Source organism: Dermacentor variabilis, chromosome 11 (assembly GCF_050947875.1).
Source record: "Dermacentor variabilis isolate Ectoservices chromosome 11, ASM5094787v1, whole genome shotgun sequence".
Lineage (NCBI taxonomy): Eukaryota > Metazoa > Arthropoda > Arachnida > Ixodida > Ixodidae > Dermacentor > Dermacentor variabilis.
In genome coordinates, this window is record NC_134578.1 from 59,924,714 (window position 1) to 59,939,199 (window position 14,486).

Consider the following 14,486-nt stretch of genomic DNA (forward strand, 5'->3'; position numbering starts at 1 on the left):
GCTCCTACATGCGACGTTTCGTTTGCGATTTCGCTACTGTGATCGCACCACTATACGAACACCTACAAGGCGACAATATACTTTCTGCTTGGTCGAAAGCCTCCGATGATGCCTTTACGACTCTTCGCCGCCTACTCACGTCTCCGCCGATCTTGCCCCATTTTGATCCAAGCGCACCTACAGAAATTCACAATGACGCCAGTGGTGTCGGCCTTGGTTCCGTGCTCGCACAACGTAAGAACACTAATGCCGAATGGGTGGTCGCTTATGCCAGTCGTGCCCTCACAAAACCTGAGGCTAATTACTCAGTAACAGAAAAAGGGTGCCTGGCTATCGTATGGGCTATTCAAAAATTTCACCCATATCTCTACGGTCGACCCTTTGACGTGGTGACGGACCATCACGCTCTTTTCTGGTTGTCTAACCTCAAAGACCCATCGGGCCGCCTCGCTCGCTGGGCCCTCCGAATCCACGAATATGATATCCCTGTCGTCTATCGCTCTGGACGCAGACACGCTGACGCCGATGCCCTCTCACGATTCCCAGTTACTTCAGACAGCTGTACTTCTACCTACAGACATGAGATCTCACCATTTGATATCCTTGACATGGCGTCGGTGCAACGAAAATACTCATGGACCGTCAGGATATTACACTTTTTGTCAAATCCTCCGGAAGCTAGAGCAGCTCGAGCGTTACGCCGAGAGGCGCAGCATTCCACCATCCGCGACGGACTTTTATGGCGCCGAAACTACCACGACGACGGCCGCACATGGCTCTTAGTAGTGTCCCGCCACCTTCGACAACATTTATGCTTCGCTTTTCACTCTGACCCGCAGTGTGGTCACGGCGGAGTGTCGAAAACCTACACACGGCTTCGCCTACACTATTATTGGCGAGGGATGTACAACTTCGTCCACAAATACGTACGCTCCTGCATCGCCTGCCAACGCCGCAGATGTGTCCCGCATTTCTCCACCGCACCTCTCCAGCCCCTTCCCTGCCCAGCTCAGCCATTCGACCGTGTCGGCATTGATTTATGTGGGCCTTTTCCATCTACTGACGCTGGCAACTGATGGATTGTTGTCGCCGTAGATCATTTGACACGATATGCTGAAACCGCCGCTTTCCCTGCCGCATCAGCAAAATGCGTCGCCTCATTCATTCTGAACAACTTCGTTCTCCGCCATGACGCACCTCATGAATTGCTGAGCGATCGGGGTCGCGGATTCCTCTCAGACGTCCTGCAGCCACTCCTATCGGAACGCCAAATTATTCCCGGCACTACTACTGCTTATCATCCACAAACCAATGACTTAACAGAACGATTCAACAGAACTCTTGGTGACATGCTACCAATGTATGTTGCGTCCGACCACTCCAACTGGGATCTTGTGCTTCCATTCGTCACATACGCCTATAACACTGCCTCTCGAGCTACTACCGATTTCTCATCATTCTTTCTCCTTTACGGCTACCATGTGTGTATGTGAAGTGATTTTAGAGTGAGTGGAAGAGATGAGTGCAATGCCGTAACTGACTCTCACAGGAGGACACCTCAACAGCACTGCACGGGGAAAGGGGTGTGGGGAGAAAAACATGATATGGGAAAGGAGGATGCGGCAAAAAGAAAGAAAATGACATAAGCGAATGCAGGGCTCAGAGCCGCGCTCTTAGTTGTGTCGAACTGCAAAAGCCAAGTAGTGCCGCAAGCACATTCTTGACGATAGACGAGTGGGCAACAGGAAAAAGCAGCGCGTTGGCGTGTCGCAAGGCAGTCCCAAACGCCGATACGAAGAACACAAGTCCGTGCTCTCCACACTGAAAGCAGGACAGTGAAGTAGGAGGTGCCCGAGCGTCCAGACATCGGTACAGTTGCTGCACACTGGGCTGCCCTCTCCCTGCAGCCTAGGAGGAACGGAGGAAAAAGGAACGAATGGTCTTCGCGGGAGAGTCTGGTACGGGGCAGGAGGCGACGGGGCGTACCTGCCGCAACGCGCGGGTCCGGGTGCTGCGCGCGGGGCGTGCGCAGGATCGTCGTCTTGGCCACGTCGAAAAGGATGACGGAGGTGGCGATGGGGAAGCGATCGGAGTGAGCGTCCATAGCGACGGCGTCGGCCGCCTCGTTTCCCGGTAAGCCGATGTGCGCCGGGACCCACTGCAAGGCCAAATCGCAGCCCCGCCCGACGCGATGGCGGAGTTTTGAACCGACCCGCTGCACAAGCGGAAGACCGACATAGTTCTTCGCAAGCATGCACAGTGCCGCACGCGAGTCAGATAAGATCGCAGCGGAAACGACACCGGTCTGCTGTAGAAGTAGGTCAGCCGCAAGGTCGATCGCAGCGAGCTCGGACACCGTCGAAGACGAAGCAAACCGAAGGTGGCACTGTCGCGTAGCGGAAATGTCCGGCACCGTGCACGCAGCAGAACCGGAGCCATCACTCGGCACAGAGCCGTCGGTGTAAATGAGCAGCCGGTGCACTAGGCGCACGCAGAAAACTGCAGCCGCCTCCTGCTGCATGGCACATACGGCTGTTCGGCGCTTTGACTTGACACCCGGCACGGTGGTGGTGACGTCGAGTAGCGCGGAGTCGTGCGGCGAGAGCGGCAGAGGGAGAAGTTGCGGCAGCGACGCAATGAATACGCTGAAGTCGGTGGCGCGCTGGCCCATGCCCGAGCCCTCGAGGGTGTGGAGGCGGCACACGAGGCGCTGGCCCTGTGGCGAACGCTGGAGGCGCTCGATGTGTTGTAGCGCTTGCTTCCGCGCGCGTAGTGAGGGCGGCCAGTCTCCCGCATCGGCGAGAGTTGCTTCCATTTGCGAACTGCGAGGAAGCCCGTAGAGTTGGCGGATTACGGTGCGGTGCTCCATGTCGATGGCGTTCCAGTTGGTGGCTCTGGCGTTCGTGAGGGGAAGCACATAGAGTGCTGGCGTTGTTGCGACCGAGTTGTAAACTCGAAGCGCCAGTTGCGGTGTACAACCACGACCACGGGCGAGCAGAGAGCGTGCGGCGCCGGTCACCTTCCTAGAATTCTTGCAGAGCTGGGAGGCGGCGGCGCTAAAGTTGACCCGGCAGTCGATGTCAAGTCAGAGATAGCGCACTTTTCTCTGCCACGGGAGGGGGCTTCTGCGCAGCGTGAGACAAGCCATTTCGAAGCGCGCACGAGCACGCGGGTGTACTAACAACGCCTCAGTTGTTGACGCCGAGAGCTGGAGTCCTATGCTGGCGAGATATTCATCGACGGCGTTGATCGCCGGCTGCAGGCATTCTCGCACTTGGAAGCCGAGGTCCGCGGGCCCGCACGCGAAGAGTGCAGTGTCATCGGCGTAGATCGCCACGCGTACTTCGTGGGCTGTCATCTTCGGGATGTAGTCAGGTAGTCTTGCCAGTGCCAAGTTAAAAAAGAAATGGGCTGATCACACTGCCCTGGGGAACCCCGGAGGTCACGCTGCGAGGGGCACTGAGCGTGTCGCCAACTCGCACTCTGAGCGTACGGTCACTGAGGAAGGCCGCGATGTAGTCAAAGAGGCAGCCGGTGACACGTAGCTGAAGAAGGGCTTGAATGATGGTGGTGTGAGGGAGACTATCAAATGCGCGTTGCACATCGAGCAGCACGAGATATCCGGATTCTTGGCGACTTGCTGCGTGCTCGAGCGTAGCCACGACGTCCGCGAGCGAGTCAGCTGCTGAGCGCAGTCGCCGGAAACCACTCTGTTCAGGGGCGAAAGCGTCGAGGGCGGAGGCAATCCACTCAAGGCGGCGCAATGCCATGGCCTCCAGAGTTTGCCCGCTACCGAAGTAAGCGACACTGGGCGATAGGAGCTGACGCTCGTGGCAGATTCGCCGCGCTTGAGAATAGGGACGACGATCGCCTCTTTCCAGTCAGCAGGAGTAATGCCACTGCGCCAGACGCCGTTGAAGGCCTCCAGTAGGGAAAGGAGCTGCGCTGCATCGACGTTCCTTAGGACCTGATCTGTTAGTCCGTCGGCACCAGGCGCTGAGCGTCGTTTACGCGTGTTCAAAACAATGCGCAACTCACTGAGTGTAAACTCGGCCGAGCAAAGCACCTCAACGTGCTCCAAGATAGCACTCGTAGGGAAGTAGCGCAGGGGAGCGAGGAGTTCAGCCTTGTTGTGCGGCGGTAGTTCGCAGGTTGCACTGACGGGGCGCACAGACGGTGGCGGTGGAGTAAGGCATCGGCGAAGAGTTAGGCCAGTTGCTCTGTGCTCAAGCGCGTAGCCACCGAGATGCACAGTGCAGGATGGCGAGAGATCATGGGACGGAGGAGGGAAGCGAGAAAGCGCCGAGGGCGCGACTTGTCGCGTGTTTCCTCCAACGACACGCAGACTTTGCCAGCTCTGGTTGCGACGCTGCCTGGCGTGACGACGGCACGCAGCGTCTAGGCGGTGATATAAAGTCCAATGCTCCACCTTGTCGCTCTCGATGGCATGGCGTTCGGCGCGACGACGGACAGCGCGCAGATTGACAAGCTTGATATCGGGGACCGGCGTTGCAGCAGGCAGCATGCACAATTTTGTAGCGGCATCCAAACACCTCGTAAGATGCGTAAGAAAGTTTGTATTAGCCGGAGGGTGTATGGCACAGAGGGACCGAAACTGGGGCCAGTCCGTGACGCGGTACGTACGTGTCCTCGTGCGGTTCAGGCCGAGCGGGTCGAGGGACATCGGATAGTGATCCGACCCCTGCGTGTCAGGGCTGCGAACCCACTCGTAGTGGCGTGGCTGACTCACGAGGGACAAGTCTATCGCACTCCCGTGTACCCTCCGACGCACGAAAGGGGGACTTCCGGTATTGATGATTAGCAGGCCCGAAACATAGATGGAATCGAGCAGTTCCCTGCCATTCGGCTCACTGTGGGCAATGCCCCACGCCGTTTGGTGGGAGTTGAAATCTCCGCACACGACACAGTCACCACCGATGCGCGCGGTGAGGCTCTCGATGAAGGTCGTATCCCACCATGGTACTTGCTGCACGTACACGCTGGCGACACAAGTGTTGACCCCCAACACGCACAGTCACAGCCACGCACTCTACGGAGGTAGGAACGATGTCGGCCACACGAACGACGGCTTGGGCAAGATGGGCACGGACGTGAATAGACGCGCGGGAACGACCGGGTGGATAGAGCGGATCACAGCACGGCGCGTTGGCGCTAGTCTGTAACTCGCAGGTGGTCGCACTGTGGTATCCCACGAATCCCGGAAAGTTGCACTCCCCGTCGCGCGTGTATGGCTCTTGCAACGCGAGCACGTCGTACTCGTGCAGGAGTAGGTGTCCAGACAGTTCGGCGTGTCGACGGCGCAGCGAGCGCACGTTCCATTGCACGATGCGCGGCCGACGTTTTGCTGTGCGACTACCCATGCTGATTGTGTCGCTGTTGACATGCCACTGCCTGCAGGCAGATGGCCCGGAGCGGATGGTCAGCTGGCAGCATGGTGCTGACTGCTTGCATGGTGAGCAGCAGATTTTCTACCTGCGGATCCATAGTAGTTTGGGCGGGTGGAGCAGCGGTATCCTGTGTCTGCTGGCGTTGAGAGGCACGAGGGGCTGGTACCGGATGCCTGGGTGCAGGGCTGGGGCCCTTCAGCACGCTCGCATAGGAGCGCTGCTGCGGCTGCTTCTCCTCCCGGACTGCTGCCCTGACAGCACGCCTCGACAATGCCGAGATGGAGGAAGCCATGATGGTGGCTACCTCCCGTACTTCCTGCCATTTGGGGCGGGCGGGAGTGTCGGCCCAATGGGGCCCGCCGCAGTTCCTGCAACGGACTTTCTGGCAGGAGGTGCCCTTCGCGTGGCTCTTGCCGCAGGAGATGCAGTCGGTCGGCCATCTGCAGGACTCCAGCACGTGCCCGAAACGGTCGCACTGCCGACATTGTACTGGGCGTGGCCTGGCAGGCCTCACCCTGAACCCGAGCTTGAAAAGGCGCACGGGTTCAGGGCGGACCGGTCCCGCGAATCGGATGGTGATGGTGCTCTCCTCCCTCGTTGCCGACAGCACAGGAATGCTCGACTCGATGGCTCCCAGCAGGTCTGTGTCCGCGGGTAACCCGACCACCCTTGCAGGAAGACGGTGCTCTAGCGACGCTCGGCTGGCAGTCGGCCAGTCACTGGGATTCCGTGCAGCTCAGCGACTGCCAGCAGCTCCTCCAGACACTCCCGGGTGTTAGTATCGGCGGCCACGATGTTGCGTTCATGGCTAACGCGAGCCACTGCAACACCGGGCCGCGAAGAGAGGGTTGCAGCGAGTGAGAGGTGCGGTGCTCCTCGGAAGGCTCCACCGGGCGCCGAGGGACAGAAGAGCACCGTACCGACGACAGCAGGGTCAACCGGGAGTGCAGCAGTGTCCAGGGCTCGTGCACGCCGCCGGTCCCTCTTTGACTGCACCAGCGTGCAGTCGTACGTGATAGACTCGCGGGCGGCTGGTGTCGCTCACTGTACTGCGGCTGTAGGCACGCTGGGGGTGACCAGGGTAGTGGATGGGCGCCGCAAGTCGTCCGTTGCCCCGGGAGACGAACGTGAAACATGGGCAGGCTCCTTCCTCTTCTTCTGCTTCTTCTTCCCCTTTGGCTTCGGCCGCGAAGCAGGCTGGCATGGTGGGTCCTTTAGAAACCGCTCTGCGGGGTGATCAGCGCCCTGATGTGACAAAACAGTGGGTGTTGCGTCCGTCGGCTCCACCGCGTCGGCAGCGCTTTCATTTGTAGCTGATTCGCTAGCAGATGCTGCAGGGGACGCGCTGCCATCAGGAGCAGATGGCGCGTTGAGGATGGTGCCGGGCGTGCCCTTGCTCGGAGGGGGCGCGGAGGAGGCGGCTGTAAACTCGGCGGTATGTCGAGAAGTGGCGCTCGCCCTTTTTGGAGGCCCTCCGTCTTGGGCGGCAGAAGGAGAGGAGGTGGCGGCCGTTTCGGCCGAGTGTGGGGAAATGGCGCTGCCGTGGTCCGGTTGATGCACGTGGCAGCTGGCTGCCGTGTGATGCTCCGGGCTGGGGGAGAGCTCGACAGCTGCTTGCGTCGCCCGGTTGGCCCCTCGTCCTCGCTCTCCATCTCGCGGGCGCGTGTCTGGGAGCTGTACATATCCATGTCCTCGTCGTCGGAGGGGGGAGCAGGACCGAAGCATGGGGCTCCTGTACTGGGGGGCCGTCCGGGAGAGGCTTCAAAGCGGTAGTAGGCAGGGGGGATCCACAGGGAGATCGATGGTGGTGGCCCGTTGACTGAGCCGCTGGCCCAACATACGAGTGGCATGAAGTTCCAGGTCCTCCCTTGCCCGGAGTTCGTCGAGGGATGCAGGGCCGAGCGTCACAAGGCTGAAACTGGCATGGCGACGGTGGCGAACATGTGGCGGGCGCTCTCCGGGCGAAGCGAAAAGCATCTTGGCCCGAGACTTCAGAGCGACATATCCTATCTTCAGAGCCTATCATATCTTCCGCGAAACGACCCTCTGGTGTTGGATGCGTCGGCTTCGCCTCACAGTGCACGTGCAACGCCTATTGTTCGTGCGGCAGCGAGCGCTGTCGGACCCGTGTCACCATCTCCCGATCTGCGTCGTCGGGGGCTAGAGACTGTGCACATTGACCGGCTGAAGCCATTACGATCCGCTCACCTCTTCCTAGGTCGCCAGGATGGCTACTCTTCAATTCCGGGGGTGATTGTGACGAAGAAGATCGGCAGATTAAAAAAAGCCTCGTTGCCATCGCGTGGCTCATACCCAGTTCGCTATCTGGCTGCACCCTACCAGCCGTTGCTGCGTTGGTCGCTGCTTCTCTACGACCCGAATAAACCCCCTTTACAAAGTAAATAAATAAATAAATAAATATTTGTTATGTTTGTAAGCGCAGTTTTTACCTCTTCCCACCCATTTGCGGGTACTGGCTGCTATAGCTGCTACCTACTTGGTGCTGGCTGCTGTATTTCGCGACTGGCCCATCCTGGATATAGTGCAAACGGGCACTGGATTCATTGATTCGTAGGGTTTAACATTCCAAAACAGCTCTGGAGCTAAGGGACGCCGTTGTGCAGGGCTCCGAAGTAATTGTGGCAACCTGGGTTTGTTGAGCGTATTCTGAAATCTAAGTAAACAAAACGAATTACACGTGCGTTCTTGCATTTAACTTTATCTAATAGTCAAAAAATGATTAGGCAATTTTCATTACCTAGTGTATCATTTAGCATGTCTCGCGCGGCCTCGAACGTTCGCCACCATTAACATACCAGTTCATGAGAAGCCATACTTTTATCTTGAAAAAGCTACTATGCTTAGTCTTCGAATACGTTATATGAGTATTGCAGGTTGTGGCGAATTGGGGTCAAAAGGAAGAATATACCACGGCAAGCCAACCTCCAAGGAGGACATGCCATGGATAGTAAGTGAAACTTCTGTAGTTTATTATCGTACCTATTCGCGAGATTTATACCCAGCGAACGCATTTGCACAGAAGGTTAGGGCAGGAAAACATGCTTTGAGGCAAAAAAATGAAATAGCAAAATAAGCTGGGAACGATGGTGCTCATCGGGTTTGCTTTTAATGCAAATGACAAATACTGAAGAAAACAGTGTGCTACGGAATGGTGGCAATATAGCTGCCAAATAAGTTCTGCGGAATCCCGCAAGGTGGATGAAAGTTCAGGAAAGGAAAAAAATTGCTCTCCATCTGGCTGTAGCGCGAAGCTATATATACAAAAGAAACCTATACAAAGGAAACCTATAGAGATTTCCGAGAAAGAAAGCTTCACAGCTGAAAAAAAATTCGCCTTGGTCTGAGGTTCGAACCCGGGAGCAACACCTTCCCGGGCGGTCGCTCTACCATCTGAGTTATCCGGGAGGCTAGCAGACCGCAGAGAGACGGTAAATTAATTGAAACCTCGAAGCACTAGAGCACTGACCATGACACATCAGTTCCGTGGAGTCACGCAATAGAAAAGCTCATGAAAGGGGCGAGAATTGTCATCCACCTGACTGTAGCACGAAGTTACAAAGGAAACCAACACAGGTTGCTCAGTGAACTGCGAGCTTCGTCCTCCAGTCCGGTGGATGCCATTTTTTCCCCTTCGTAGCAACGTAGCTGTATGAAAATTGTGAAATTTACAAAAAAGCTCTATATAATCAAGTCATATCGTTATTCACATCACGTCTGGCTTAAATGAACCCCTTACAACGGCCCGCGTAACCCCCTGACTAGCCGGGCATCATTAAGTTTTCATTCACACCTTTCACCTGACCTACCATGGCTTTCTACGTACCATGAACCAAAATAGAGTAAAGAGAGAAGGAAAGATGGAAAACTCCCAATCTTAAGTGTCGCATAATGCCCTCTTTATACCCCTTGTGCATTAAATTGCACTTTTATTTCAATCCTGCTTCATAAATACTCCGAAGAAACCACGTTAAATATTTGCACCGGATATGGAGTCAGATGCATGCATTGGCGTACGGAAGTGGCTTAGTGGCTTGCCATCAGATTTAAAGAAAATTGACGTGAATGTGATCTAGACTGTTCTGATCTGATGTTCTGTTCTGTAATCTGACTGTTCTGATCTAGATTGTTCGTTAATGGTATCTAGACTGTCTTTACGGAAGGCGTAACGCTCCGGTCGAATGCGTTACGAATGCTGCGATACACGACATGAATATCGAGGATGCAGGCTGAATATGCCAGCCCATCACTAAAATGTGACATATTAATCTGTGATTAAGCAAAGCAAAATGTTTTTGTTTGCTTTTTTGCTTTTGCGGTTGCTTTGTCGACTTTCATGGAGATGTTAGTTTCAGCATCTAACCGCCATGTTTAGGCAAAGCAGTGTTTGCACTGTAAACGTGACACAAGGCAATGCCTATGAGACCCACGAATTTACTTGGCCGTAATTCCCCCCGAAAACATTCAATGCAGCAATTATCGAAGTGAAAATTTAGGAAACGTACCTATTCAGTGCTAAAAAATAATATGGATTTATTAGATTACAGGGCGCAATATTCAACAAAAAATTCACCGAAATGTGACATGCACGTTAGAACAAAGTACCAAAGCAAAATTGCAACAGTCAGATTCGAAATCCCCCTCCCCCCCCCCCCGCCGCTCCGTCGACCTCCTAATCTCAAATTGAAATTTCCAATCCCGAAGTTCTAGGTTCTCAGCACTGGGGGTGTCGTATGTTTATCATGGCCTTAAAAATTGCGGCCTTCCAATGCAATCCATCGTTTTACCGAGAAGTTCATCGTATTTTTTTACGTCTGCCTGTGAGAAATCTGGTGAGCGTTAGAATAATGTTATAACTGTAACACGAGCGATCAACAACGGTACAATAAAACTGGAGCCAACGTTTTGACAAGGTGACGTCTTTGAAAGAGCAAGAACAGCCACTTAGACAGAAGGTATATGTCATGCTTCTGATCGTTGGTCGGCAAAACATAAGGTGACTTGCATTGTGCCACTAAATATGGCTCGCTGAAACACATTAATCCCTTTATTCGTATTGCTCCCAAATTTGCGTTGTCAAGGGGAACTAACAATATGATTAGAAATAAAAGGCTTGTAGTAAAGTGATTATAGAACGAAAGCTGCTTCCACAGTCTTGAGCCATCATAGCACTCATGCAGGGTACCTACGTAGATTTTTCTATTTGCTGGTGGATTCCATGACAAATCAAATTGCCACTTTTTTGACAGCTCTATGCGTTTCAATGGTGTTGCCTCTAACATCCTGTTTGTTCAGGTCGGTTGATTCAGAATTGTTATCGTCGTCTGACTTACAATGCATAAATAAGTCACGAAATTTTCTTATTGTCGAAATCGCTAAACCCTAGGTCGGCAGAATGAACGGAACTGACTTAAGCTCACTCATAAAATATATTTTTTTTGCCTAGGAATTACTCGCACTCCGACTAAACAAAGTGCTACTCAACCGGCGCTCACTCCCACTGAGACCCATCAGACGTTTACTAAACTGGGCTCGCTAAAACTACACTAAGCCAGGTTCACTCGTACCAGAATCAGACACAAGCAGGCCCGTTGAAACTCACGAGCTTTTACTCGGGTTTAGTGAGATTCACATGATTACGGACGAATTCATGCTAATGGAAACAGGGGATCAGACTCCTTTGAAATTCATGGAGTTGCCCACTTACTCATTTGATTAGAACTCGCAGGCTTACAACTCACGGGAATTGCCAGCTCAATAAAACCATTGCTGAAGCAGAGCTCTCTTCAAAATCACGTTCACACTGACGTTTACAGACATGCACTGCTATTCATCGACTTACCGAGCCTTCTGCTCACACTCACACGTACTCGTTCTCGCTGATAATAACGTCCATTCACACTCGCCGGCGCTCACTAATTATCAAACAAGGGTGTCGAACTAAAGAAGAGATATCCGAGGACACATGAGCACTTATGAGTGGTGAATGCAAAAACATTGATGTCCAATTGAACGGCGCTGATGCTCTCCCCTCTCACACAACACCTGGTACTCTGTAGCACCTTAGCAGGTGCTCCCTTTCGACCACTCTGCCAGGCTCTGCTTCGGCGAGTAGTGTTGGAGTCAGAGCGAGGATGACGTGACGTCAAGGAGATCCCCTCTCGACTTACACTACACTTGGCGAGTTTTAACGTCGTAGCAGGTGTTGCCTTTCGACCGCTCTGCCAGGATCTACTCCGTCGAGTAGTGTTGAGAGTTAGTGCGATGATGACGTGGCGTCAAGGAGATCTCCTCTCCACTCACACAACACCTGGTGAGCTATAACCTCGCAGCTGGGGTTCCTCTGTCCTTTGTAGCAGGCGAATATGGGTCGTTAAAAACGCTGCATGTTCGGGGCATTCATGGCGAAGCTCGTTGAAGCGTTGGCTTTAAAGACAATAATTAAAAAGGCGCAAGTACCCTGTGAAATTGTGGCGCAGCCTGCTATAGCATCGGGAGCAAGTCCTTGAGGAATCATGTTGACGTGCGCTCGACACCGCCCAGCATCGGATAAATTTAAGGATGTTTCTTGTCGTTGTACGTACAGTGGCACATTCCCTTTGGCACATGCCTATCTACACAAGTTGGCGCGAAAGACGGCACCCACCTACTAGTGACCCAAATCGGCATCAAAGATGTTCATTGAAGAGAACGCTGAGATCGAGTGGCACATACCCCGTGCTCCAAGGTGGCGTCAAAATGTCTCATACAGCGTCACCTACCCAGTCACGCGTCTACATTGACCCATGTAGGCGTGAAAGTGGTTCGTTGAAGAGCGGCACATATGTGCACATTACCAGATGCTCAGATGAAGAGAAGGGCGGCCTCAGGTACGACGAAAGCCAGTTCCCGACGTTGGGGAAGACGCTGGAGACTGGGCGAGGACAAGATCGTGGGCGTCGACGTTCAAGATCAAGATCAAGGAGACCAGGTATAGCATCTCGCAGCCGCTCCGGTGGCCGGTCTGGGAACAGATCAGCGTCTACAGTGCGCTTCGGACTGAACGGACAGTTGGGAACTGGACTGCGCGTGGCCCCAATGGAACTGCGGGACAGGGTGTGCGCAAGAGTGGTGTGTTGTAGTGTCTACAAGGCAAGGGCCCCAGTGGAGCGGCCAGTGGTACTACCTGGGCGGAGCGCACAAGTACTCCAACGGAGACGCCTAGTTTGGTAAGGCCAGAACATAGCAAGAATCAGGCGAGATTCAAGAGGCTAGAACACGAAAGCGCAGCGTTGAGAGAAATGGTGAGGTTACTTAGGGCAGAAATCTCGGCCCTTAACGGTGTGGCAGGACCTGCACCGGCCGAGAGGGCAATGCCTGAGCCCATAGAGAGCATGGATTTTGCTGATGTAGGTGAGGCTAGTGATTCGCGCCCCTCAAAGAGGAAGGCGGTGACTCATGAGGCGGAGCCCGCGTCGAGGAAGCTGAGATCTGAGGTGAAGGAGATGCTGTCGATTGTTGTGGATAGTGTTAAGCAGGTCAACGATGGTCTGGCGCAGCTGAATACGCGTCTCACAGAGTCGCTCGGCTAGATCGATAAGAGGTTCAAGGAGCTGCAACGTAGAATAGAGTTGTTGGAAAACAAATCCAGTCTGAGTGCCTCTCCCCTTCTTAGGTCGGGATCCTAGTCGGCTCGTTCCTCGACAGGGAAGTCTCAGGTTCAGCAAGATGGCTCGCAGCAATTGCTTCAACATGGCGCGACAAAATAAGGCTTTTTTGTGTGTGGCAGTGGAAATGTAGGGGGTATGCTCGTAAACGGGTGCTTCTGCAGCAGTATATTCGTGCGTGTAAGGGTAGGCCGCAGGCTATTTTACTGCAGGAGACAATGACGGAAGAAGTTTCGGCGGATCCAAAGCTAGGGGGACCTGCATTCTGTTGGATAGCAAACGGACGCAGGTGGTCCATGATCTTAAGATACCTTTCAGTTCCCTGGAATATGTCATGATTGAGATGATTCCTAACCGAGTGAACAAGAAAAGCGTGTTTATCCTGAACGTGTATAGTGCCCCGAGGGAAAGGGTGCAGAGATTCTAGCTGCTTCTGCAGAAGGCTTCTAAGCTTGCCGGGGACCGTCCGCTGATCGTGGCTGGGGATTTTTGTGCTCCGTATTACGTGTGGGGTTACAAGCATGACAAAGGTAAAGGGAGAGACCTTTGGCAGAACGGTGCGGAGTTTGACCTTACGCTTGTCACTGACCCTGCCCTTCCAACACGTATAGGGACGTCGACGTGTAGGGATACTACCCCTGACCTCTGCTTTGTGAAGAACGCGGCCAAGCCTAGTTGGTGCAGTCTTGCCGAAGACCTAGGTAGTGATCATTATTTTAACAAAGTCGTTTTTGAGGCTGAGGGTAGGCGCCCTGCGGCTTTAACGTTTATAGACTGGGGTAAGTTTATAGACTGGATGATCCGGGAGGTGAGACGAGAAAGGGGAGTCCCTGGAGGATTGGGTCATCCAGGTGAGGGAGGATGTAATACGAGAGTTAGTCAGGGGCACGTCCTTGCTAGAGCTGTACACGAAGCAGTGGGGTCTGCCTCGGAGGAAGAGCTGGTTGAAAAGCTAGCGAACAAATACCTTCCTGTTGCGGACCCGGATGCTCTTCTGACGGAGAAGGCCTACACGGGAGAGGACAACTTTTCCCTAGATGACGACTCTCTGTGGAAGAGATACGCACGGTTTTGCATAACCTTAACAGCAAGTCGGCTCCTGGACCGGACGGGATTTCGAACAAGCTTTTGAAGAATCTGGACGATAGGTCAATCAAGTACCTTACCGGGGAAATTAACGCTGTGCGGAGAGACGGGGTGGTTCCTGAGCAGTGGAAGACAGCTCTCACGGTGCTGATTCTCAAGGCTGGCAAAGTCCCGAGCATTGATAACTTAAGGCCTATTTCCCTCACTTTGTGTGTGGGCAAGGTAGCCGAGCATGCGGTGCTCAATCGGCTTACAAGGTACCTTGAGGAGAACCAGGTCTACGCCCCACTATGATTGGTTTTCGGGCCAGGCTGTCGACCGAAGAGGC

At 53.9% G+C, this 14,486-nt stretch overlaps 1 protein-coding gene across 4 annotated transcripts in view; it reads left to right on the forward strand.

The window, feature by feature from the left end:
* The window catches only part of LOC142564091 (chymotrypsin-1-like), a 63,706-nt gene that overhangs the window by 11,983 nt on the left and 37,237 nt on the right, over positions 1 to 14,486 (forward strand). For 3 of the 4 annotated variants that reach the window (XR_012824482.1, XM_075674933.1, XM_075674934.1), the window contains exon 3: positions 8,303 to 8,376. The exons of the other annotated variant lie outside the window; for it this stretch is intronic. Coding sequence is in view for 2 of the 3 variants with exons in the window: in XM_075674933.1 (XP_075531048.1) it covers positions 8,303 to 8,376 (74 nt within the window). In the remaining variant the exon portion in view is untranslated. The remainder of the gene's footprint in view (positions 1 to 8,302; positions 8,377 to 14,486) is intronic. 4 annotated transcript variants of the gene reach the window in all.